Here is an 18,412-nt window from a genome sequence, read left to right as displayed (position 1 = left end):
ACAGTGCAGGCTATATGTCTCTGTACAACTTCAGGACCTGGTAGCATTGAGACTTTGTAGGGTGATGGACTGTGTTTTTTTTGTCTGTGATTTGTTCCCTGGCTTAAAAGATTGAGCTCTGTTTTTATATGCTTTTGCACTAATGATTTACTGGTTTTATGCTATATTTTTGTTTTAATTATGTGTATTGTTTTAGGTTGTACACCACTTAAGAGATTTTTAAACTACTAAGCAGCTTCTAAAAAATATGGACTCTTGAGTGTGGGACTCTGCCTCACTCCCTGCCTTGGAAGTAGGCTTTGAGACAGAAAGATGCATATGCAGCCTCCATCACACAGCATGGGTTTCTTGTACTGGAGCTGCTTGTTGGAAATCTTCCTTTCAGCATTGAAAACTAGTCATTCTTTAAGCTTAGAAGGGAAAGACCCACACAGTTCTGTTTCTGCAACAGGTGAACATGAGATTAGGCTGCTTTCAGCCTTTCTGAAATTTATATTTGGAATTCCCATGTTGTGAGGGCTAACATACAGTAATTTTCACATGTAATAAGTTTTGTAATTTGATGTGGATGCTTAGTAGCACTTTCCAGGACAAAACCCATCTGTATTAACCATGCAGAATAGTGTGGAGGAGGATACTGTTTGAATGTTTAACTGTAATATGTAACCAGGCTACATAAAATCCTTTCCTTGGTGCATTGTCTTAGATGATATACGTCATAACCTTGGTAAGGATCAACACTGAAGTGAGCAGGTTAGAATTTCCTGGTATTTGTTTTATACTGTGCGTCACGGAACAATTTGCCTTGTGAAAATGTGAACTGGACTGCTCTTGGCTTTCAAGTTCCTTTTGGCACAACTTGTGTGCATGTGGTTGAGGCAAACAGAGCACTTAATGAAACTTTCAGCTCACATGTTTGAGTTGAAACCAAATCTTCCACAAGCAGTTTATGAAAGGTAAAAGATTTTTATGGATAGCATATGTTTCTTGATACGTATTAAGGGTCCTATTTGCTATACTTAAGGACTATTTCAAACTAAGTTGTGATAATTGCTTGAATCTGCATGCAGGGGAAATAGTGCTGTGTGAGATTTGGAAACCCTAGGATTGCAATCACAGACAAGGCATAAGGATCAGATAGTATTATGAGCACTGGCCTTGATTAATCGGAATGAGCATACAGATCACAGAAATGTTGTTTCACTTCGTTAATATATATTGTTCACTCTATGACTAAAGCAATTTCAGATACTTGTTTGCCATTTGAAATCTTAATGCTGTAGGTGTTTTGATGCTTCTGTACATATAATCTGTGCACAGCTGTCTCTAAACATGAATATTTCCCCCTCTCTTAGGTTTTCCATTCGAATCCACGTCACACATTTATGGCGATTCTGAGCGTCAGGGCAGATTTCTGCCGGGCCCAGCACAGCACCCTGGCTGACAAGTGAGCTGGGGGCCAGGGTCCTACGTGCCATAACGAAACTTTGCCTTGAAGACTCCAGACACCAAGACATAAGCCTCAAATATATGGGGATATTTTCTGCACATTGGACACCTTTTCCTCTTGGTGACACTAGAGAAGCAAAGCTTGGCCAAACACAAGTGGAAAGAAGATCTGCCCTTAAATTTTCTTTGCGCCTCACCAGTGCCTAAATGTAATAAAGGCTGCCTATTTTGTGCATGTAGTAGGGCAGAGTCTTGAGGAGAACCGCCTGTAGTAATTGAGGCTGAAGTTGAAGTGCAGCACGTTTTAAGCAAATCTGCTTTTCTTGAAGTGAAGAATCATCTTAAAGAACTTAACAAGGAAAGCTCTGATCTATCCCCAGACCCTATAGTGATTTTTTAAATGTTTTCTGCTGTGAAACGTTGCAAGGTTTGATTTTTTTTTGGGCCACATCACTCCTCCTGCCACTATGAACCGTCCCGCTCCAGTGGAGATTACTTATGAGAGTATGCGCTTCCTAATTACCCACAACCCAACCAATGCAACCCTCAACAAATTCACAGAGGTAAGGAGGCTATCTGTATTGTATGTTTGAACAGGCAGCCAAAGAGTGCGCAAAAGATGCAGGCCAATGTAGTAGTCTACCTAGATGAGTGGTTTTCAAATTTTCTTCCGGGAAGCCTAGTGGAGGTGGGAAGCTTATCAAGGACTCTTCAGTGGAAAGACCAGTAATGGTAGACAACTGTACCCTGCAGTTATTGAGACCAGATTCCAACAGATGATAGCTAAAAGGTAACTTGCCCAATATTTCCAAACTTCCCCCTGGCAATACACAGACATAGAAATTGCTGGGTGAGTTCTAAAGTAAGTTCTTGATTAATGTGGGACTAAAGTAGGGCCTAGTAGATAAATTCTCTAGAACTCTTATCCAAAACCCGCAGTCCCAGGATTTCTGGAGTGTAAAGCTGCAGTGACTCATATCTTGCATGGCCTATTTATTTCTGGAATCCCCATGCACTAGGGCTGCTTGCTAGTCTTTCTCCCCCTTCACCTCTCTTCCTGTAGGGTTACCCCCAAGAAAAGGCACTCTTCAAGCAGACCCCCTTGCCTGGAGCCCACAACAGTATGTGGGTTGAAACAAGTTAACACATGAAATATGAAATATGAAAGCAGGAAAGGCCAGAATATAAATACAGTGTTCACACCTAGTCCAGGGATAGTTCGGCCATTGATACACCATGTCTGTAACTTTGTTACCTCAGTCAACAGAGCAACAGGGTTAGCAGGAATCATGAGAGAAGCGATGACCGGCTTCATGGTCTTTCATGATTGTTTACATAGCACACACACAAACATTGTGATTCTCAGAATATCACCATGTTGAATATTATGAAACCGTTACCATGATGTGGACTTCAAACTGATTTTGGAAAATGTATTGCTACACCATCCAGCCCTAGAAGGCACAAGACTGCAATTACTAAATTGACCTACAAAGTGTCCTCCTCTCTCTTTTCATTCATCCTGTTCTAGCCTCTACACCAGATACTGGAATTAATCAGTGAGACTTAATTGAGGAATCATTCAGACACGAATAAATTCGGGGTGGCTAATCACCTGAGAGTTCTTCAGGGTGATGTCACAACTGGGGAATTTTGCTCTCATTGTGTATTGTGGGTAGAATGTATGTTAAAAGTAAATTAAGGGATTTTGAAGTTCAGCTTGTTTTTTTTTCCACATTTTGTGTTTGTGTGCCTTAGAATTTATACTTGTAATGCATTTCCAGGAAGCCAGAAAACAAGGCTGTCCTTTAGACCAGAAATGTCTGAGGCTACATAACCCAGACAACCACATGCTTCCATGTGTTCCTTTTTCTTGTTTTAGGCCACTTTACAAGTAATACTTTTCAGTACTTACCTCTCTTCTAGCTTGTAAAATGTTAAATGTGTTTTCTTTTATGCTACCATATGTTCTCTCTCTTGTTTTGAATAACTCGCTTCCAATTTAAGGACAAGGGTGCTTCTTAAACAAATGGGATGGTATCCAGCTAAGTCTTACTTGGGGTGAGCACACTTAAACCAATGGTCATGACTAACTTGGGTCCATTAATTTCTGTGGATTTACCGTATTTTTCGCCCTATAAGACGCACTTTTTCCCCTCCAAAAATGAAGGGGAAATGTGTGTGCGTCCTATGGGGCGAATGCAGGCTTTCCCTGAAGCCTGGAGAGTGAGGGGGGTCGGTGCGCACCGACCCCTCTCGCTCTCCAGGCTTCAGGAAGCTATCCACTAGCCGTGGGAGACCCAGCTCTCCCAAGGCTAGCGGAGACCTTGCCAGCACCCAGAAGCTTGGGGCGCGCTGAGCTCCGCTCGCCCCAAGCTTCGGGATTAGCGTAGCACTCCGCTAGCCCTGGGAGAGCCGCGCGGCTCTCACAGGGCTAGCGGAGACCTTGCCAGCACCCAGAAGCTTGGGGCGCGCTGAGCTCCGCTCGCCCCAAGCTTCGGGATTAGCGCAGCGCTCCACTAGCCTTGGGAGAGCCGCGCAGCTCTCCCACGGCTAGCGGAGACCTTGCCAGCACCCAGAAGCTTGGGGCGCGCTGAGCTCCGCTCGCCCCAAGCTTCGGGATTAGCGCAGCGCTCCGCTAGCCCTGGGAGAGCCGCGCAGCTCTCCCACGGCTAGCGGAGACCTTGCCGGCACCCAGAAGCTTGGGGCGTGCTGAGCTCAGCACGCCCCAAGCTTCGGGATCAGCGCAGCGCACCTGGGGGGGGAATAATTTTTCCCCCTTTATTCCCCCCCCCCAAAAAAAAACTAGGTGTGTCCTATGGGGCGAAAAATACGGTACTCTGAGCAGAACTTGGTGGATACAACCTAGGATGATTAATGTTGGATATCACCTACTAGGCTTTAGATTATGTTTTAGATGATTTTGTGCTGCAGATTTAAACTTTTTGAAATACTATTATTCAAAGATTTTCAAAATATACAGATAACAGCCATGGTAACAAATATTAACAATAAACACTGTTGCAATAGTGTGCAATGCAAAGTCAATTACATTAACCTAAAGAGTCTATCCAAAATTTGCACACTTAAACTTAACCAGTTGCAAATTAAATAATGAAGGAGAAAGGAACAGGCTTTGTGCAGCTAACAAAGCTTTTAAGAGCTCTGTAGTTCCAGCTGTTTTAAGAGAAGACGCTCGTTGACTTCTCAGTCTGTCACACCCATTGCTTCTTTGTGGATCCTTCCATTGGCAGGTCATCCTTTCTGCTTATCCTCCTTTACACCCTGCTGTTTCTGGACAGTTGAAGTATGTGCAGCAGTAATTCAAGGAAGAGATAGTTTTCCTTGGAAGGCTGCCCCAGGCTGTCACCTGTCATCAGTTATTCATACAGCTTTGCATGCCTCTGGAAGCAAAGGTATTTTTTCACTTGGTATGAAAAGTTGATTTGACTTCATTTTTTTCTAAAAGGAGCTGAAGAAGTATGGAGTGACAACCTTGGTGCGTGTCTGTGATGCTACCTATGATAAAGCACCAGTTGAAAAAGAAGGAATTCAAGTTCTGGTGAGTATAAAGTTCTGAGAGGGAATTATGATTCAGCAGAAAATGGTGGGGTTTCTTGAACTGCCTAGTGGTCTTGCTACTTAGTGAGATGGCACTGTCTGGGCTAGCCTGCAGCTGTGGAACTGTGCAACACTTGGGCGTGGATTCTGGGTCACTGAGCAATCTACAGTCCTGCCATATCAGGTGCATTCAAGTATTTGGTTAATCAGTTTGGGGGATTGAGTTCCAATGTCTCTGTGTTTCTCTAAGGATAGACTTTTGTGAGTATTAACTAGATAAACCTTGCCAGTGGGGATACCCATCCACCTTCAGCTTTAAAGCCAGGAACAAGTGTGTGTGTGCATGAGAAAGTGAGTGACACGGCACAGTACTATGTTTTCTTGGCTGGAAAATGATTTTGTCCTGGGAGAAGGTGTGTGTGTGTGTGTGTGTGTAAATTGCAGTAGTTCAGGGCCGGGGGAACTACAGAGGCAGCAAAGTAAGCCGCCTTTGCTGCCTTCACTGTCACTAGGTAGGCTTGATGATGAGCCCTCACCAGTATTTGATTGCATTTGACCAGAGTTTTCTTCCACTCACATTTGAGCCGCCTCCCAGCTTGTTTCCTTGACTTAAGCTATGGAGTATAACAGGGAGCCAAGTGAGCTCCACAAAGCAGGAGGGGGCATTCAGGAACAATTGTGTCATCAACAAACCCAAATTTAAACACACATGTTAAAAAGCGGTTGAAAACATTTTAAATTTCTTTAAACAATTAGGACAATAATAACAGCAACAGAATCCACCAACAACCACCCCCCTAAACAATACCCCAACCCAAGATTCTGTTCATCTGCCTCAGCTTTTGTAGCTGGAGTCGGTCAGGGCCCTACCCTCCCAGGCCAGGTGGCAAAGGCCTGCAAGAGAGCAGGTTCTCCAGAAGTCACAGCCAGGATAATCTCTTGTGTCAAGCAATGCCTGGAAAATAATCTGCTGCAGCATGAAAAGGTAGTGATGAGAGAGATCTATGTTGCGTGATACTCAGACTACTCTCTCCTAGAGGTCAACAGCATCATCTTGTGACTGTAGGCCAGCCCTTCCTCTTGCTCTTGTTTTCTCTAGTGTGACAGAAGAATGGCCACTTATGGTGTCCTTGATCTGAGCAATTGCAACAAGCAGCTTGCTATGTATACCTCATTCCCCACCTTTGTCTCCATTGCCTGCAGCAGTAGTTCAGTCCATTCTGAGCGGACTATCTCTAAACCAGTTCCACAGGATAAGGAACTCTGCCCAGATCTTTCCAATGCTTTGACTTACTTCTGGGCTCTTAATTTGCCAGCAAAACCTGAAAAAACTGTTAGAAGAAAATGGAAATAAAAAACCAAGATGTTCTAGTCTCCCAACAATTGTGTCAGAACCATCCTGTGAGATAGGTTTGGCTGAGGGATAGCTACACTACCTCAAAGGATGGTTGTAAAGATAAAATGTTTGTCCAGACTTTACTTGTAGAGATGTTTAGGAGATGGGACACACAAAGCAATTGCTTATTCTACCCTAACACATGGTAATAGGCCATCAGAATTAGACATAAGCTGATTGAACTGGTAGTGTTCAATACATTTAATGCAGGAAAAGGCAAGGGAGGTGGGGTGGATAATGCTGGCATTGTTCCATGCCAGCTGCTGACACTTCACAGGTTCATGTGTCTGATTTTAAAAATAGCTTGTCTAAACAGCAGACAAGGCTTAGGAAAGACAAGGTTGAATTATCTTCTGAAAATGTTTCTGCAATATAGTGCCTGCAGAAAAGCAGGTGTACTTTTGAAAAAACAGTAGACTTTCCTGAGGCAGCTGTGAGATCAGGATTGGCCCAAAATGCATGTCTGCTGTCATTAGGTGCTGAGCGATAACAAGCTGAGAGCAGAGTATAAGCTGAATGATTTGGTTGAACAAGCTGAAGTTCGATCTAGGAGATTCGTTGTGTGGCCTTTGGCAAATCCTTCTGGCTCACCATCAGTTCCCTCATATGTAAAATTAGGATAATTGGGGCCAGCTTCACAGGCTTGTTGTGAAGGCAAATAGACATGAAGCAAATGTAGCACAATATAAATATTACTCCCAGTAGCAATGAATGCAGCGTCTATGCTTCTAGACTCTTTTAGGGCTTGTTAATCTAAAGGCTTGATCTTTTGAGCTGTGGAATTTCCTCAGTGCCACTTGGCTTGTTAAAAGAAGAACTCAGTGCTTTCCTGGATCAGGCCATGCTTAATCAAATTTAACTGAATGTCTGCTAGGGGGAACTTTTCATTTGAGTGATTCCACCACTGAATGTCAGTTCTTGTACTTCCTTTAATCTGCCCATTGGAAGTCCCCCTGGTGCTGGCATCTGGCCTGATAAGCTGCTGCAGTGGAAGCCTTGTTTAGCTGTTAACCTGTGAAAAACCCCAGGCTTTGCAGTCAGCATTGGTAGTCTTATTGTGGTGCTTGAGGTCTATTCTGGGAACTGTGATCAGCGGCTGACAGTTTCATGCTGATAACGTGGTGTTCTGTTGAGCAGGCATCTCAGCAGAAGAGATACAATGAAGGATTTGCTCTTTCCTTTCAGCTCTCAATGGATCTTTCCTCAGGGTGCTCAAAGGAAGACATGTTTTATCTTTCTGCCCTATTTGGGGTCATATCTTTTGTCTATGGCCTTGGCTCCTCCAAGCCTGCCACCTCTAAGTTTCCTGTTTTCTAAGAGGATTCTACCCATTCTGTCTCTGCCCCTTCTGCTCAGAACACCTTTGTAGGGTGGTGGTCTTCCCCTTCCCTCCAAACCGTGAAAAGACACTTTTGAAGTTTTGGTTTCTATTTTCTAATAAAGCAAAAGCAATAATGGCAACTATAAAAAAAATAAGAGAAGAAATCAAAGCAAGAAAAGTGGGATACGAAGAGAGAGGAAGGAGCAGTAATAATATATAATAATTATAATAATAATAGCATTATAATTCCGGGCAATTGTCCTTCATAAACATAATATTCAATAGTGTTTTTTCATAGGAATCCATGAGAAGAGGGGGGCTGCCAATCATGTTCCTTAACTTAACACTGCACTTAAACAGATAACATATTAAATATTTTGTTATGGCTAAAACAATAAAACTCCCTCACCCTGAGCCATGTGAACATTGTCTCCTGTCCCTCAAAAGATACCAGCCTTGTCTCCTTACTGCCCTGTACTGTTTGGAACTACCTTATGATCATCAAATCACTCCTAAAAGCTCACCTTTTCCTTGAAGCTTTTGGCACAGGCCTTTAATTTCAACATTGTACTGTAACCCAGCCTTAACATGTGTAACTGAAACAACTGCATATTGCTTCCCTGTTTATCCCTGCCTCCCCTTCCATGTGTTTGATTTCCCCGTGTTGAATTTAAGATTATAAGCTTCTTGAGGCAGGAATCTTTCTTCATGTACAGTCATACCTTGGGTTACAGACACTTTAGGTTGCATGTTTTCAGGTTGTGCACCGCGCCTAACCCGGAATTACCGAAATGGGTTACTTCCTGGTTTTAGCACTCGCGCATGCGCAGAAGCGCTGAATCGCGACCTGCACGTGCGCAGATGCGGTGCTGCAGGTTGCAAACGTGCCTCCCACACAGATCACGTTCGCAACCCGAGTGTCCACTGTATTTTGTAAAGTGCTGTACACACTAAAGGTGCTATAAATAATAATTTTTAAAATATAATATATGAACCAAATTAGCATCAAAACAGTGTATTGATGCCGCAATAAAATGCAGACCATAAAAGCTTACAGCTGATATCCCTCCCAGATATCATATTCAGTATTCAAGGTATTGCTGTCACACACATGAAAATGAGAGTATGCTTTTTTCTCTTGTTATTGCCAAAGTGGTATAATTAGTTGCCAAATTTGTTTTGTTTATTGTAAAACAGATTTATATCACTCTTCGTTTAAAAATTCAGACACAACACACGGATAGTCAATTAAGATCCAATAAATACAGGTTGCAGGTACAACAATTTAGTGGTAGCAGTGCCCAGAGTGGGAGGGGAGAAAAGGAAAGTGCAATGATTCAGGCAGACTTAAGTTGCATCTGCCTGAGAAATGGGATGGTTACGGGTCTTCTGAAAAGACGTGGGGTGGCATTCCACCATGCTTTGAATACTGAGAGGAAGTAACATGTTCTGTCTCCTTCCAAAGGACTGGCCATTTGATGATGGAGCACCACCTCCAAGTGAAATCGTGGATGACTGGCTTAACCTTTTGAAAACAAAATTTCGTGAGGAACCTGGCTGCTGCGTTGCTGTACACTGTGTTGCAGGGCTTGGAAGGTAAACTTCCTGTTCTCAGATTGGAGAGGTTGATTTCAGGATTTCCTGTTTCTTGCAGCTGAACCTGTGATTTGAGGTCTGTAGCACAACGAACCCACCAGTATATTGAGACACATTTGGTTGTCTGCTAGGATGCTGACTCATTGGTTTCAAACACTGCTGTCTTCCTCCCCAGCCATTTTTTCAAGACTCCTAAATCAACAGGGATAGTTCTCATCTAACACCAACCCCATGCTCCATTGTAAAGCACTGCAATTAACTTTTAAGTTTTTTACACCATGAAGAAGAATAGGCCCTTGGGTTTTTAAGAGGAGACCTTTTAAATCACTAAGTTTGGCTTAGGCACTCTTGAAGCAAGCTGCCCACAACTAGGACAGCTGCAAAGTAGTAAATGGGTAGATAGTTCCTTCCCTTGCAATCATGCTTATGCACGAGGTAAGAATTGTAATCTGCTGGTGCATGCTGTGGCTCTTGATGATTTGACCTCTCCAGCTCCCTTCTTAATTGCAATTGCATTCCTCAACATGATCAATATTGTGAAACAATGCACTTGCTAAAATTGGAGTGCCAGGAACTGCTGCCCTGAGCTACTTTGTGCCACATGCCAGCAGGACTGTTAACATTTGGTCAATGGATCAGTTTATCAAAACATTTTTACCTTAAATATTCCCTTGATTAATTGGAAAATCTTTAAAATAAATATTTTAAAGTATTTTTAAAAACTGCAGGTGGCAGGTACTTTTCTTTAAGATGCATCGCCCATCTAGTCTCAATTATAGTTGATAAACTTTTTAACTGAAATGTGCAAACAGTGTTGCTGTCCTATATTGGGCACCCATAAAGCTATTGATTTCATACTGCATGCAGCATTAAACAAAGCAGGCCAATATTGTTCTATAGCTGAGAGAGAGAGAGAGAGAGAAGCAGTCTTGGGCCCATGGCTGCACTAATTGGATCTATTTTTGAGAGGTTTACTGGACCTAGTTTAAATTTGTATTGATTTCTCTTCTCCTTCCAGAGCCCCAGTTCTGGTTGCCCTAGCACTCATTGAATGTGGAATGAAGTATGAGGATGCTGTGCAGTTTATAAGACAGTAAGTGTTGCCCCTCTTCTCGCTTTCTATAGCATTCTTTGCATTGAGCAATCTTCTGTCACAAGGTTGGTTAGCAGCTGCTGCTTCCTCATAGCATTGCTGAGCTTGTGACCTACAAAAATGTTTGAGGCCTAGGCACAGTCCCTCCTTCTGGGTGGTGATTAGACAGAATTAGCTAGGCTTGTGACTTGGGCCACTTGGATATAACATTCACTTAAGAACAAGCAAGCTACAGAACTGCCCCCCCTCCCAGTTTTCTTTATTGGGAAACTGACCAAGTCTCTTGGAATACAGAATAAATGTAGCCTGTCTTGGCTGGCACTGCTGATCTTAGGCATTGCTTTGCTACAACCCAGCTAGTAGAAGTCAGTCATTCCGAAGGAATCCAGAGTTGGGGGGGCTAGCCGGTCAGAGAGCCCCCTCCGTCTGCTTTTAAAATACGAGGTAGATGGCTCTTAGGCACATCATGCTTTTCTTTATTTATTTTAATGAGACACTTCGCTCTACATGAACTGTAGCCTAATGAGTTCACCTCAGAGCAGAGATAGGCATTTCAATACAGCCTGTGTTTACTGATTATTGTATTCTTACCTTACCTTTCCTCCAACAAGATCAGAGCAGCGCACATGATCTCCCCACCCCATTTTATCCTGTATGAGGCAGGCTGGGCTGAAAGGTCATATCGGGAGTCATGCTAAAGTTAAAGCTTCAGCTGGTGTATTTAAACTGCAGTTTCCTGGTTTGTCCAGTTAAGGCAAATTGAGTTGTGCAAACCATAATTAAAGCAGTATATTTATATTTATACCATCATACCTCGGGTTAAAGTCGCTTTAGGTTGAGTGTTTTCAGGTTGCGCTCCGTGGCGACCTGGAAGTAACAGAACGGGTTACTTCCGGGTTTTGCCGCTCGCAGATGCGCAGATGCTCAAAATGATGTCATGCGCAGAAGCGGCGAATTGCGACCCGCAGACGCGGGTTGCATTCTGCTCAGGATGCGAACGGGGCTCTGGAACGGTTCCCGTTCGCATCCAGAGGTACCACTGTAATGGACACTTTAATAATATTTGTTTGTGCTGAAAGGAGGAAGAAGGGGAGTGCATGAGCCTAAGGTACACTGGAGTGTGTTTTCATCTCAACAAACCATAGATTTATCATGTCTGACACTGGTGAATGACCCAAAGTCACATAATGAGTTCCATAAACTGAGTAGGATTTTGAACCTGAATAATATATTATTATTTTTCCTCACAGATTAGAATTTGGCTGTCACTATTTAGGCTGGGTTCTTGGGTTAACTTGATGGTGTAGGAGCCATATCTTTCCAACACCACCGGGTAACACAATAAGTCTGGGGCCATATGAGTTCCTTAAGGCTCAATATAGGGTCTGGGGGGATCTCATCAGAATGAAAAATACACCTGTGTTTGGCAAGCGAGTTTGTGGACCTCCATGCCAGTGTTTAATGCATTTTCCAAAGACTGACACTAGCATGGGGAGGAGCTGCAGTGAGCTTTTCCTTTGTGGTTTGAGGCTAACATTGCAGAAAAGAAAGAGTGACAGTAATGTAATAACTCTGTCTTAATTAACTAAAGCTTTTGTTGATCAACCTATTAAACTGATCAAAGCTTGCAGTCCTACTGATAATTTATAGATCCAGTTTCATCTGCATATGCACCTCATGTTTTCTTTCTCTTGGCTTCTGCCAAGCTTGAAATGAAGCAGAGGTACCATATAGGAAGTTAGGTATGAGCTGTGCAGGTCTATTAAGAATGTCAGACAAACTTGCTGGATGATGCTAGGATCCTACTCTCACAGTGGCTCAACAGTTGCCTGTCGGAAACCAGCAAGCAGAATTCAAGCACCAGAGCAACTGGTATTGCTGCCTCCAACTGGAGAAATGCATTTAATGTTTGTGCTTGAGATCTAATGTCTTGGATGTGCTTCTGTTTCAGGAAGAGGAGGGGAGCTTTCAATTCTAAACAACTGCTCTACCTTGAGAAATACCGACCGAAGATGCGATTACGCTTCAGAGATGCCAACGGCCACTGCATTATGCAGTAAGGGGGAGGCCCTCCATGAAGTCTTGACGCTATTATGGCTGTCTTTTTGGACTCGTGGAACCTGGAAATGTAATTCTGGAGCTGAACGACATATTTACCGTAGTGGAGTGGGTGCTCCTCTGCCTTTGTCCCAATGATGATGATTGTGATAAAAAATAAAAGTAAAAGTAAACATTTCAGTGAAGGATTGTCTTCTCATGTTGCAGTCTGAACATCTGCCAAGAGACGAGCATTATTTGAACCTTCTGTATTTTTAACTTTTTGGAGAGAGATAAATTAATAAAATGAATTCTATGTCTCAAGGAAAACCAGAGTATCAGACTGTGCAGAAACCATTGGAGCAGGACAGCATCCCTCACTTAGGTCCTAGCCCAAATTTATTTTTTAGCTTTGTACTAGTTATTCCTCTTACTGGTGAAAGATGGCAGACAGAATTTAAGGTGCGCCTGTATAGCTAGTATGTGGTTGGCAGCCTTAATCCCAAGTGGGTGTTCCAAGAAGTTCTGTACATTGCGTTTGCAGCTGACAGGCATTTGGGGAGAGTTGCTTTTGGTAAACCTATCACAATGGGTGAAAGTCCTTTTCTTAACTGAACATTTTCAGTTATCATTCAGTTAACATGTAAACAGTCATTTGAAATGAAGGATGGCCTACTTTGTAACCCTTGGGACTCTGTAGCTGAGGATCTGATCCCTCTAAAAGAGTGATGTGCGGATGTCCAAATCACACACATTAAGGCAGGTGTTTCAGATGGGATCCTCTTTGCTGAAATGTTGCCCACCATTTGGCTGCAAATAGATTTCTCTAAATAATTTGGAAGTTAGCTTCCTGCCATTTAGGCAGAAGAACTGACACAGAATAGGAAGAGAATAGGCATGTGTGTTTGATTAAGGTTAAAACAACTCCTGTTATAAAATCTCGATGGGAAGGCTGTGTGCTGCTTGTCTGGATGATCCCCGCCTCTCTGAAGGGAATAAACTTGAATGAAGTCTAGTTCTAATAGGGCTTTGGTGCCCATTGGCATCTCTTGATCTTGAGTTCTCAATGCCTGTATTTTTCCAGACTGGGCTCATGTATAGTTTACTGTAACCACTGATTGCCTTGTTTCTGACTTTTCATCAGGTTCTTAAGGGAGCCTTGCTGGTTGCACACAACCAATGCCTCATTGGCATATGCTGTATTCAGAGCGTAATAAATACGGAGAATGTGTCCTGAATTTTGGTCAGAAGGGCAGAAGAGCATTGCTTGTGCTTAGCTAGTTTTAGGTGACCTCTTTAGGAAATTGCTTTGGCTAAGCTGGGTCCACAGTTGCAGTGCCAACAGAACCCATGTCCCTTTCTTCTATTTTAAAATTTGTTTGGCTACTCAAAATTATGAATTAGCTTTCAATTTAGTCTCTTGCACAGTGTCAAAGGCTTTGGTAAGTCACTCTCAGCAGCTCTTTCAGTGGGTATAGACAAGGCCTTACAGACCTTATAAACAGGGCACTATTTCTGCGTTGCATCTGATCACTTAACATTCCCTTTAAACATTTTTAGTGCAGAAAGTGGATCACAGTCTTTAAAGCTCCATACAGACTTAAATCAATCTAATTGTGATGGTACTATGCCAATCAGTTTAATTTGTGGGTGGCTTAATAGACTTAAGTCTGAAAATGTTGGCTACAAATGCCATCTTTCCTCTAAAATATGGCATATATTTGGAGTGGGTGTTGGCATTATATTTAAAACATGCAAATGATCATAGTACCATGGACTGTGCGTTAAAAAAAGAGTGCTTATCTGGAACAATGATTATAGGTTGAGAAATGTGGAAAAGAACAGGTTGTTGAATTTTCCTCCTCATCTTCTGTCCCATTTTGCCCTCGTGCACATAAAGGCACAAATTGTCCTTGTAACTAGTCTCACTTCTACAACACGTGTAAGAGTTTTTTGCTTTAAAAAAAGCTACAACTTAAGATGTTGTAGCCAAATATAAAACAGCCCCAGACTTGTAGAACAAGTGGATTACTTTTGTTTTTCCTATGTATAGTTTTGTTTCTCCCCCTTTTAATTTCACATCGATGTATTACAGTATATTAGCTTGTATTGCAACCTTAACAGAACTGAGAAGGTGGGGCGGTTAAGCGCACAGGGATGCACGTTCTGTCATAGAGTAGAAATGCTAGAGCTTCATTGTGAGTCGGGCTCAACAGGCACAAACATTTCTGGTTCAGCACTTGGAACACAGTGCAATAAAATTCTTACTGTATAAAGTCTCCTCCCTGGTTCTCAGTGAATTTTGTTTACAACTACTAGCTCTGGTGGTATGTCAGGGCAAGTACCTGAGGGTGGTGGTCCTGTGAATTGGATAGAGGGGGTTTGTATGCACCACTTTAGTAGAATAACCATGCCAAACTGGTACAAGATACTTTCTTCAGACAAATAGCTGTGTGTGTCAGATATGCAGTCCAACAAAAATTGATCCAGGAATGAGCACTTATGTTTTGCTGTGCCTCTTGGTATCTGGGAAGCTAGGAATGAAATGCACCATGATCAACATCAGATTTTTCTCAGGTCCAAGCTTTGGCCTCCTGCTGGCTTGTCAAGAGCAAGAGCCCAATGATCCCCCGTACTGACAGAGCCAGTGTGATGTAGTGGTAGACTGAGTTTGGGGAGGCCAGGATTGATTCATATTGCTAAGTGATTCTGGTAATATGATGTTAAGATGATGGTTGTGATAAAGGACAGTCACATGAATGGTGCCCTTGGCACCTTGCATGAAGAGCAGTGTGCAAATGTGATATTGGGCTGTGGAAGCATCTTTTTCCTGGATATGGTGAGCTGTGGCCATCACATGCATCAACATCCACAAGACAATCACTGTGCTAAAAATACGGCTGTTACCAGCTAGTAAGATAGTGCTCAGTAGAACACAGTTGTCAAAAGTCCTTGGCTGGATCTCACTGCATATGCGATATAAAACCTGGCAATTCACTAATTACACTTGGGCCCAGCTCTGTTATTATGGGAAACCATGATTTCCTTCAATGTGAATGAGTTATGATGAATTTTGTACACTCCAAAACCGTTTTGTGCACCAAAGGAGGAAATCTGAAGCATATGCTTTAAAAGAGAAAACAGGATTTGAAGTCACCATAGCTCAGTTCGTATGAGACTGTTAGGGTTGTGCACCACATCGGGTGTAAGATTCCTGCATTGCAAGGGGTTGGACTAGATGACCCTCTTGGTCCCTTTCAACTGTGATTATGTGATTTGATCCTGGCTTGTTCTCACTGATTTGAGTTTAAGCCTGCTGCAATTTTGCAGTATAACTGTCATGCGGAACTATAGCTTGTTTAAAAATGTAAGCAGATGCTTCTAAACCCATCACGTACAAATCATGAAGGGAATACCCAGCTCCAAGTCTCTGCAACTTGTCCAGGAAACCATGATTTTACACTAGGTGAACATTAACTGTGATGTTACAGATCATTACCTCAATATCTGCTGCTTTCAGAAAACAACTGAGTTTTGAGAAGGTGGCACCTTCCATATTCTGACTCTGTAAAGGCTGATTCACAGAAACTTATTTTTAGGTAAATGAAACTCTGAAGTTGCTTAGAATACAATCAATAAGCAGGAAGTACTGAAGTAGTTTGAGATCGGATCTCCTGCAGGAATTGGGAGGGGGAGGTATTTGCAAGCTTATTCAGTACTGGAGTTTGCATGTGTGTATTCCTCATCAGCTTACAAGACTAGTAGTGTTCATCTAAATAGAAAAAACTTAAAGGGAGATGTGGAAGTTCCTTTTCCAAAGTATCAGCAATCTGTTGTTTCCAATCATACCCCCAGTCTACCAGATAATCATTTTTATAAATTCATACATTTATGAGGGTATATTGACACATGTCAATAACCCAACTTTCATAAGAAAGTTATAGTAGCTATACATTCGATCATTTCTTTCCACATGATACCCTATTGCTTACCAATATAATTGTGGATTAACTCTGGAAAGAGACTGAGACTGCAGATCATAATGAACCGGATTTAAATACATTTGTAAAATACATGAAAAGAAGCAGACTATCCCGAACAGGTTCCAGCTGGATAGTGGCAGTTCACCCTCCTCAAGTGTGGCCTGCAAGAAATCTTTTCTGACCCTGGTCTATCAGGGTTTATAGTGGTACTTACCGTATTTTTCGCCCTATAGGACGCACCGGCCCATAGGACGCACCTAGTTTTTTGGGGGGGAAATCAAGGAAATATTTTTTATTCCCCCCCCCCCCCAGGTTTGCACAGCCATCCCCAAGCTAGAAGAGGGAGACGGAGCGCTCCGTCTCCCTCTTCTGCCTTCAGGGACAGCCTCTCTAGCCTCCGTGGGGCAGCGGCTTGCCCCGCTGTCCCCCGAGTTTGTGGGGCTGGTGGGGGGGAGAAGCAAGCTTGCTTCTCTCCCCCCCCCGCCAGCCTCCAAATCAGGTCGGGGAATAGCGGGGTGCCGGCGCTGCGCCTCCCCGCTGTCCCCGGAGCTTTTGGGCTGCAGGCTGCTGCCCGCAAGCCTTGCGAGCCCGCGGGACCTCCCGCCGGGCTTGCAAGACTTGCGGATAGCTTCCTGAAGCCTGGAGAGCGAGAGGGGTCGGTGCGCACCAACCCCTCTCGCTCTCCAGGCTTCAGCGAAAGCTTGCATTCGCCCCATAGGACGCACACACATTTCCCCTTCATTTTTGGAGGGGAAAAAGTGCGTCCTATAGGGCGAAAAATACGGTAACTGCCTTCTCCACCCAGCAGTTTAAATTGTTTGATTTTTTTTTAAGGTGGGTCATTGCTTCAGCACTGGCTTATAGTACCTGGCATGCAAGTTTTCATTGAAAGGAATGGCTTCAATTGTCTATGCTTGGATAACTTACAGGTTAGGCTATTGCAATGTGCTGGATGTTGGAACTGTCTTTGAAGATGGTTTGGAAACAACAGCTAGTGCAGAATATGGCTAGAACAAGAAGAAATGAACATAAAACTGGTTCTGGTCTGGCTGCCAATTTGTTTTTAGAGTAATTTAAAGTGCTTTAGAGCCCTACACAGTTCAGGACCCCTATACTGAAGAGAACTGCCTTTCCCCCATATGAATCTTGGACTTTTGGGATCAGCATCTGAAGGAAGGTGACAAGGAAAGTTTCTTCCCCAGAGCCAATTTGTCTTCGTATTTATTATTATTGTTGTTGTTATTTGTACTGTTCTCTCTTTTTTTACATGTTGGTTCTTGTGGGGTGGAGGCATTCTGCACATACCTTTTAACTGCACTTTCTAGTAGTTGTTCTAGGGGTTGTTTTTTTAAATGAAAAGTAACTTAAAGCAACTTACAAAATAAAAACAACATACATTAACACCAACTGAAAACTAAAACAGAGTCAAAGCTAAAAACATGTTCATATCTATAAAGACAGACCTAGGGCATCCCACCCACGGAAGGATGCTGCAGATAATTAAAGGCCAATGGCTTGGTGGACGAGGAACATTTTTGCTTGGGGCCAAAAAGACAGAAGTGTGTGTCTCCCAGGTGTGTCTCCCAGGGGAGAATGTTGCATAGGTTGGAAGCCACCCCCAAGAAAGCCCATTGTGTCAACACCCTCTGCAGCCCCCTTGTTAGGGAAAGTGGTAAATGAAAAAGTTCTCGTGTCAGGTGAATTTCACCCCTTCTCTGATGTGACCTGTGAAAATGCAGCATTTAAGCGTTGATTTTTTAAAATGCTGAATTATTTATTAATAGTTTTAAACTGTTTTTACTGATAATTTGTGCTTATGTCCTGGAGACGGGCGGGTGCCAACACGCACGTTGATAATTTTTGTAAACCACTTTCGGAGGCAGGGAGGAATCCGCTCCGAAGAGGGGGGGGGAACCCCCATTCTTAAACGCTCCTGCTGCTTTTCTGTCAATTTTGCCCAGGCAGGCCCCGCCCAC

The 18,412-nt window shown here is 43.0% G+C and overlaps 1 protein-coding gene and 1 long non-coding RNA gene across 2 annotated transcripts in view; one reads left to right on the top strand and one right to left on the bottom strand.

The window, feature by feature from the left end:
* PTP4A2 (protein tyrosine phosphatase 4A2) overlaps positions 1-14,732 on the top strand; it is a 27,368-nt gene extending 12,636 nt beyond the window's left edge. The window contains exons 2-6 of the mRNA XM_079988633.1: positions 1,356-2,012; positions 4,919-5,011; positions 9,193-9,323; positions 10,342-10,416; positions 12,368-14,732. Of these exons, the coding sequence (XP_079844759.1) occupies positions 1,917-2,012; positions 4,919-5,011; positions 9,193-9,323; positions 10,342-10,416; positions 12,368-12,476 (504 nt within the window). The 5' untranslated portion in view covers positions 1,356-1,916 and the 3' untranslated portion in view covers positions 12,477-14,732. The remainder of the gene's footprint in view (positions 1-1,355; positions 2,013-4,918; positions 5,012-9,192; positions 9,324-10,341; positions 10,417-12,367) is intronic.
* Positions 13,190-18,412, bottom strand: LOC307222988. Its single transcript, XR_013841938.1, has 2 exons — positions 17,220-18,412; positions 13,190-16,645 (listed from the first exon to the last, which is right to left on the bottom strand). It is a non-coding gene; the product is annotated as an uncharacterized lncRNA (long non-coding RNA).

The sequence above is a fragment of the Podarcis cretensis genome (genome assembly GCF_951804945.1).
Source record: "Podarcis cretensis genome assembly, chromosome: 8".
In the NCBI taxonomy this organism is placed as follows: domain Eukaryota; kingdom Metazoa; phylum Chordata; class Lepidosauria; order Squamata; family Lacertidae; genus Podarcis; species Podarcis cretensis.
This window is presented reverse-complemented; position numbering and strand designations above follow the sequence as displayed.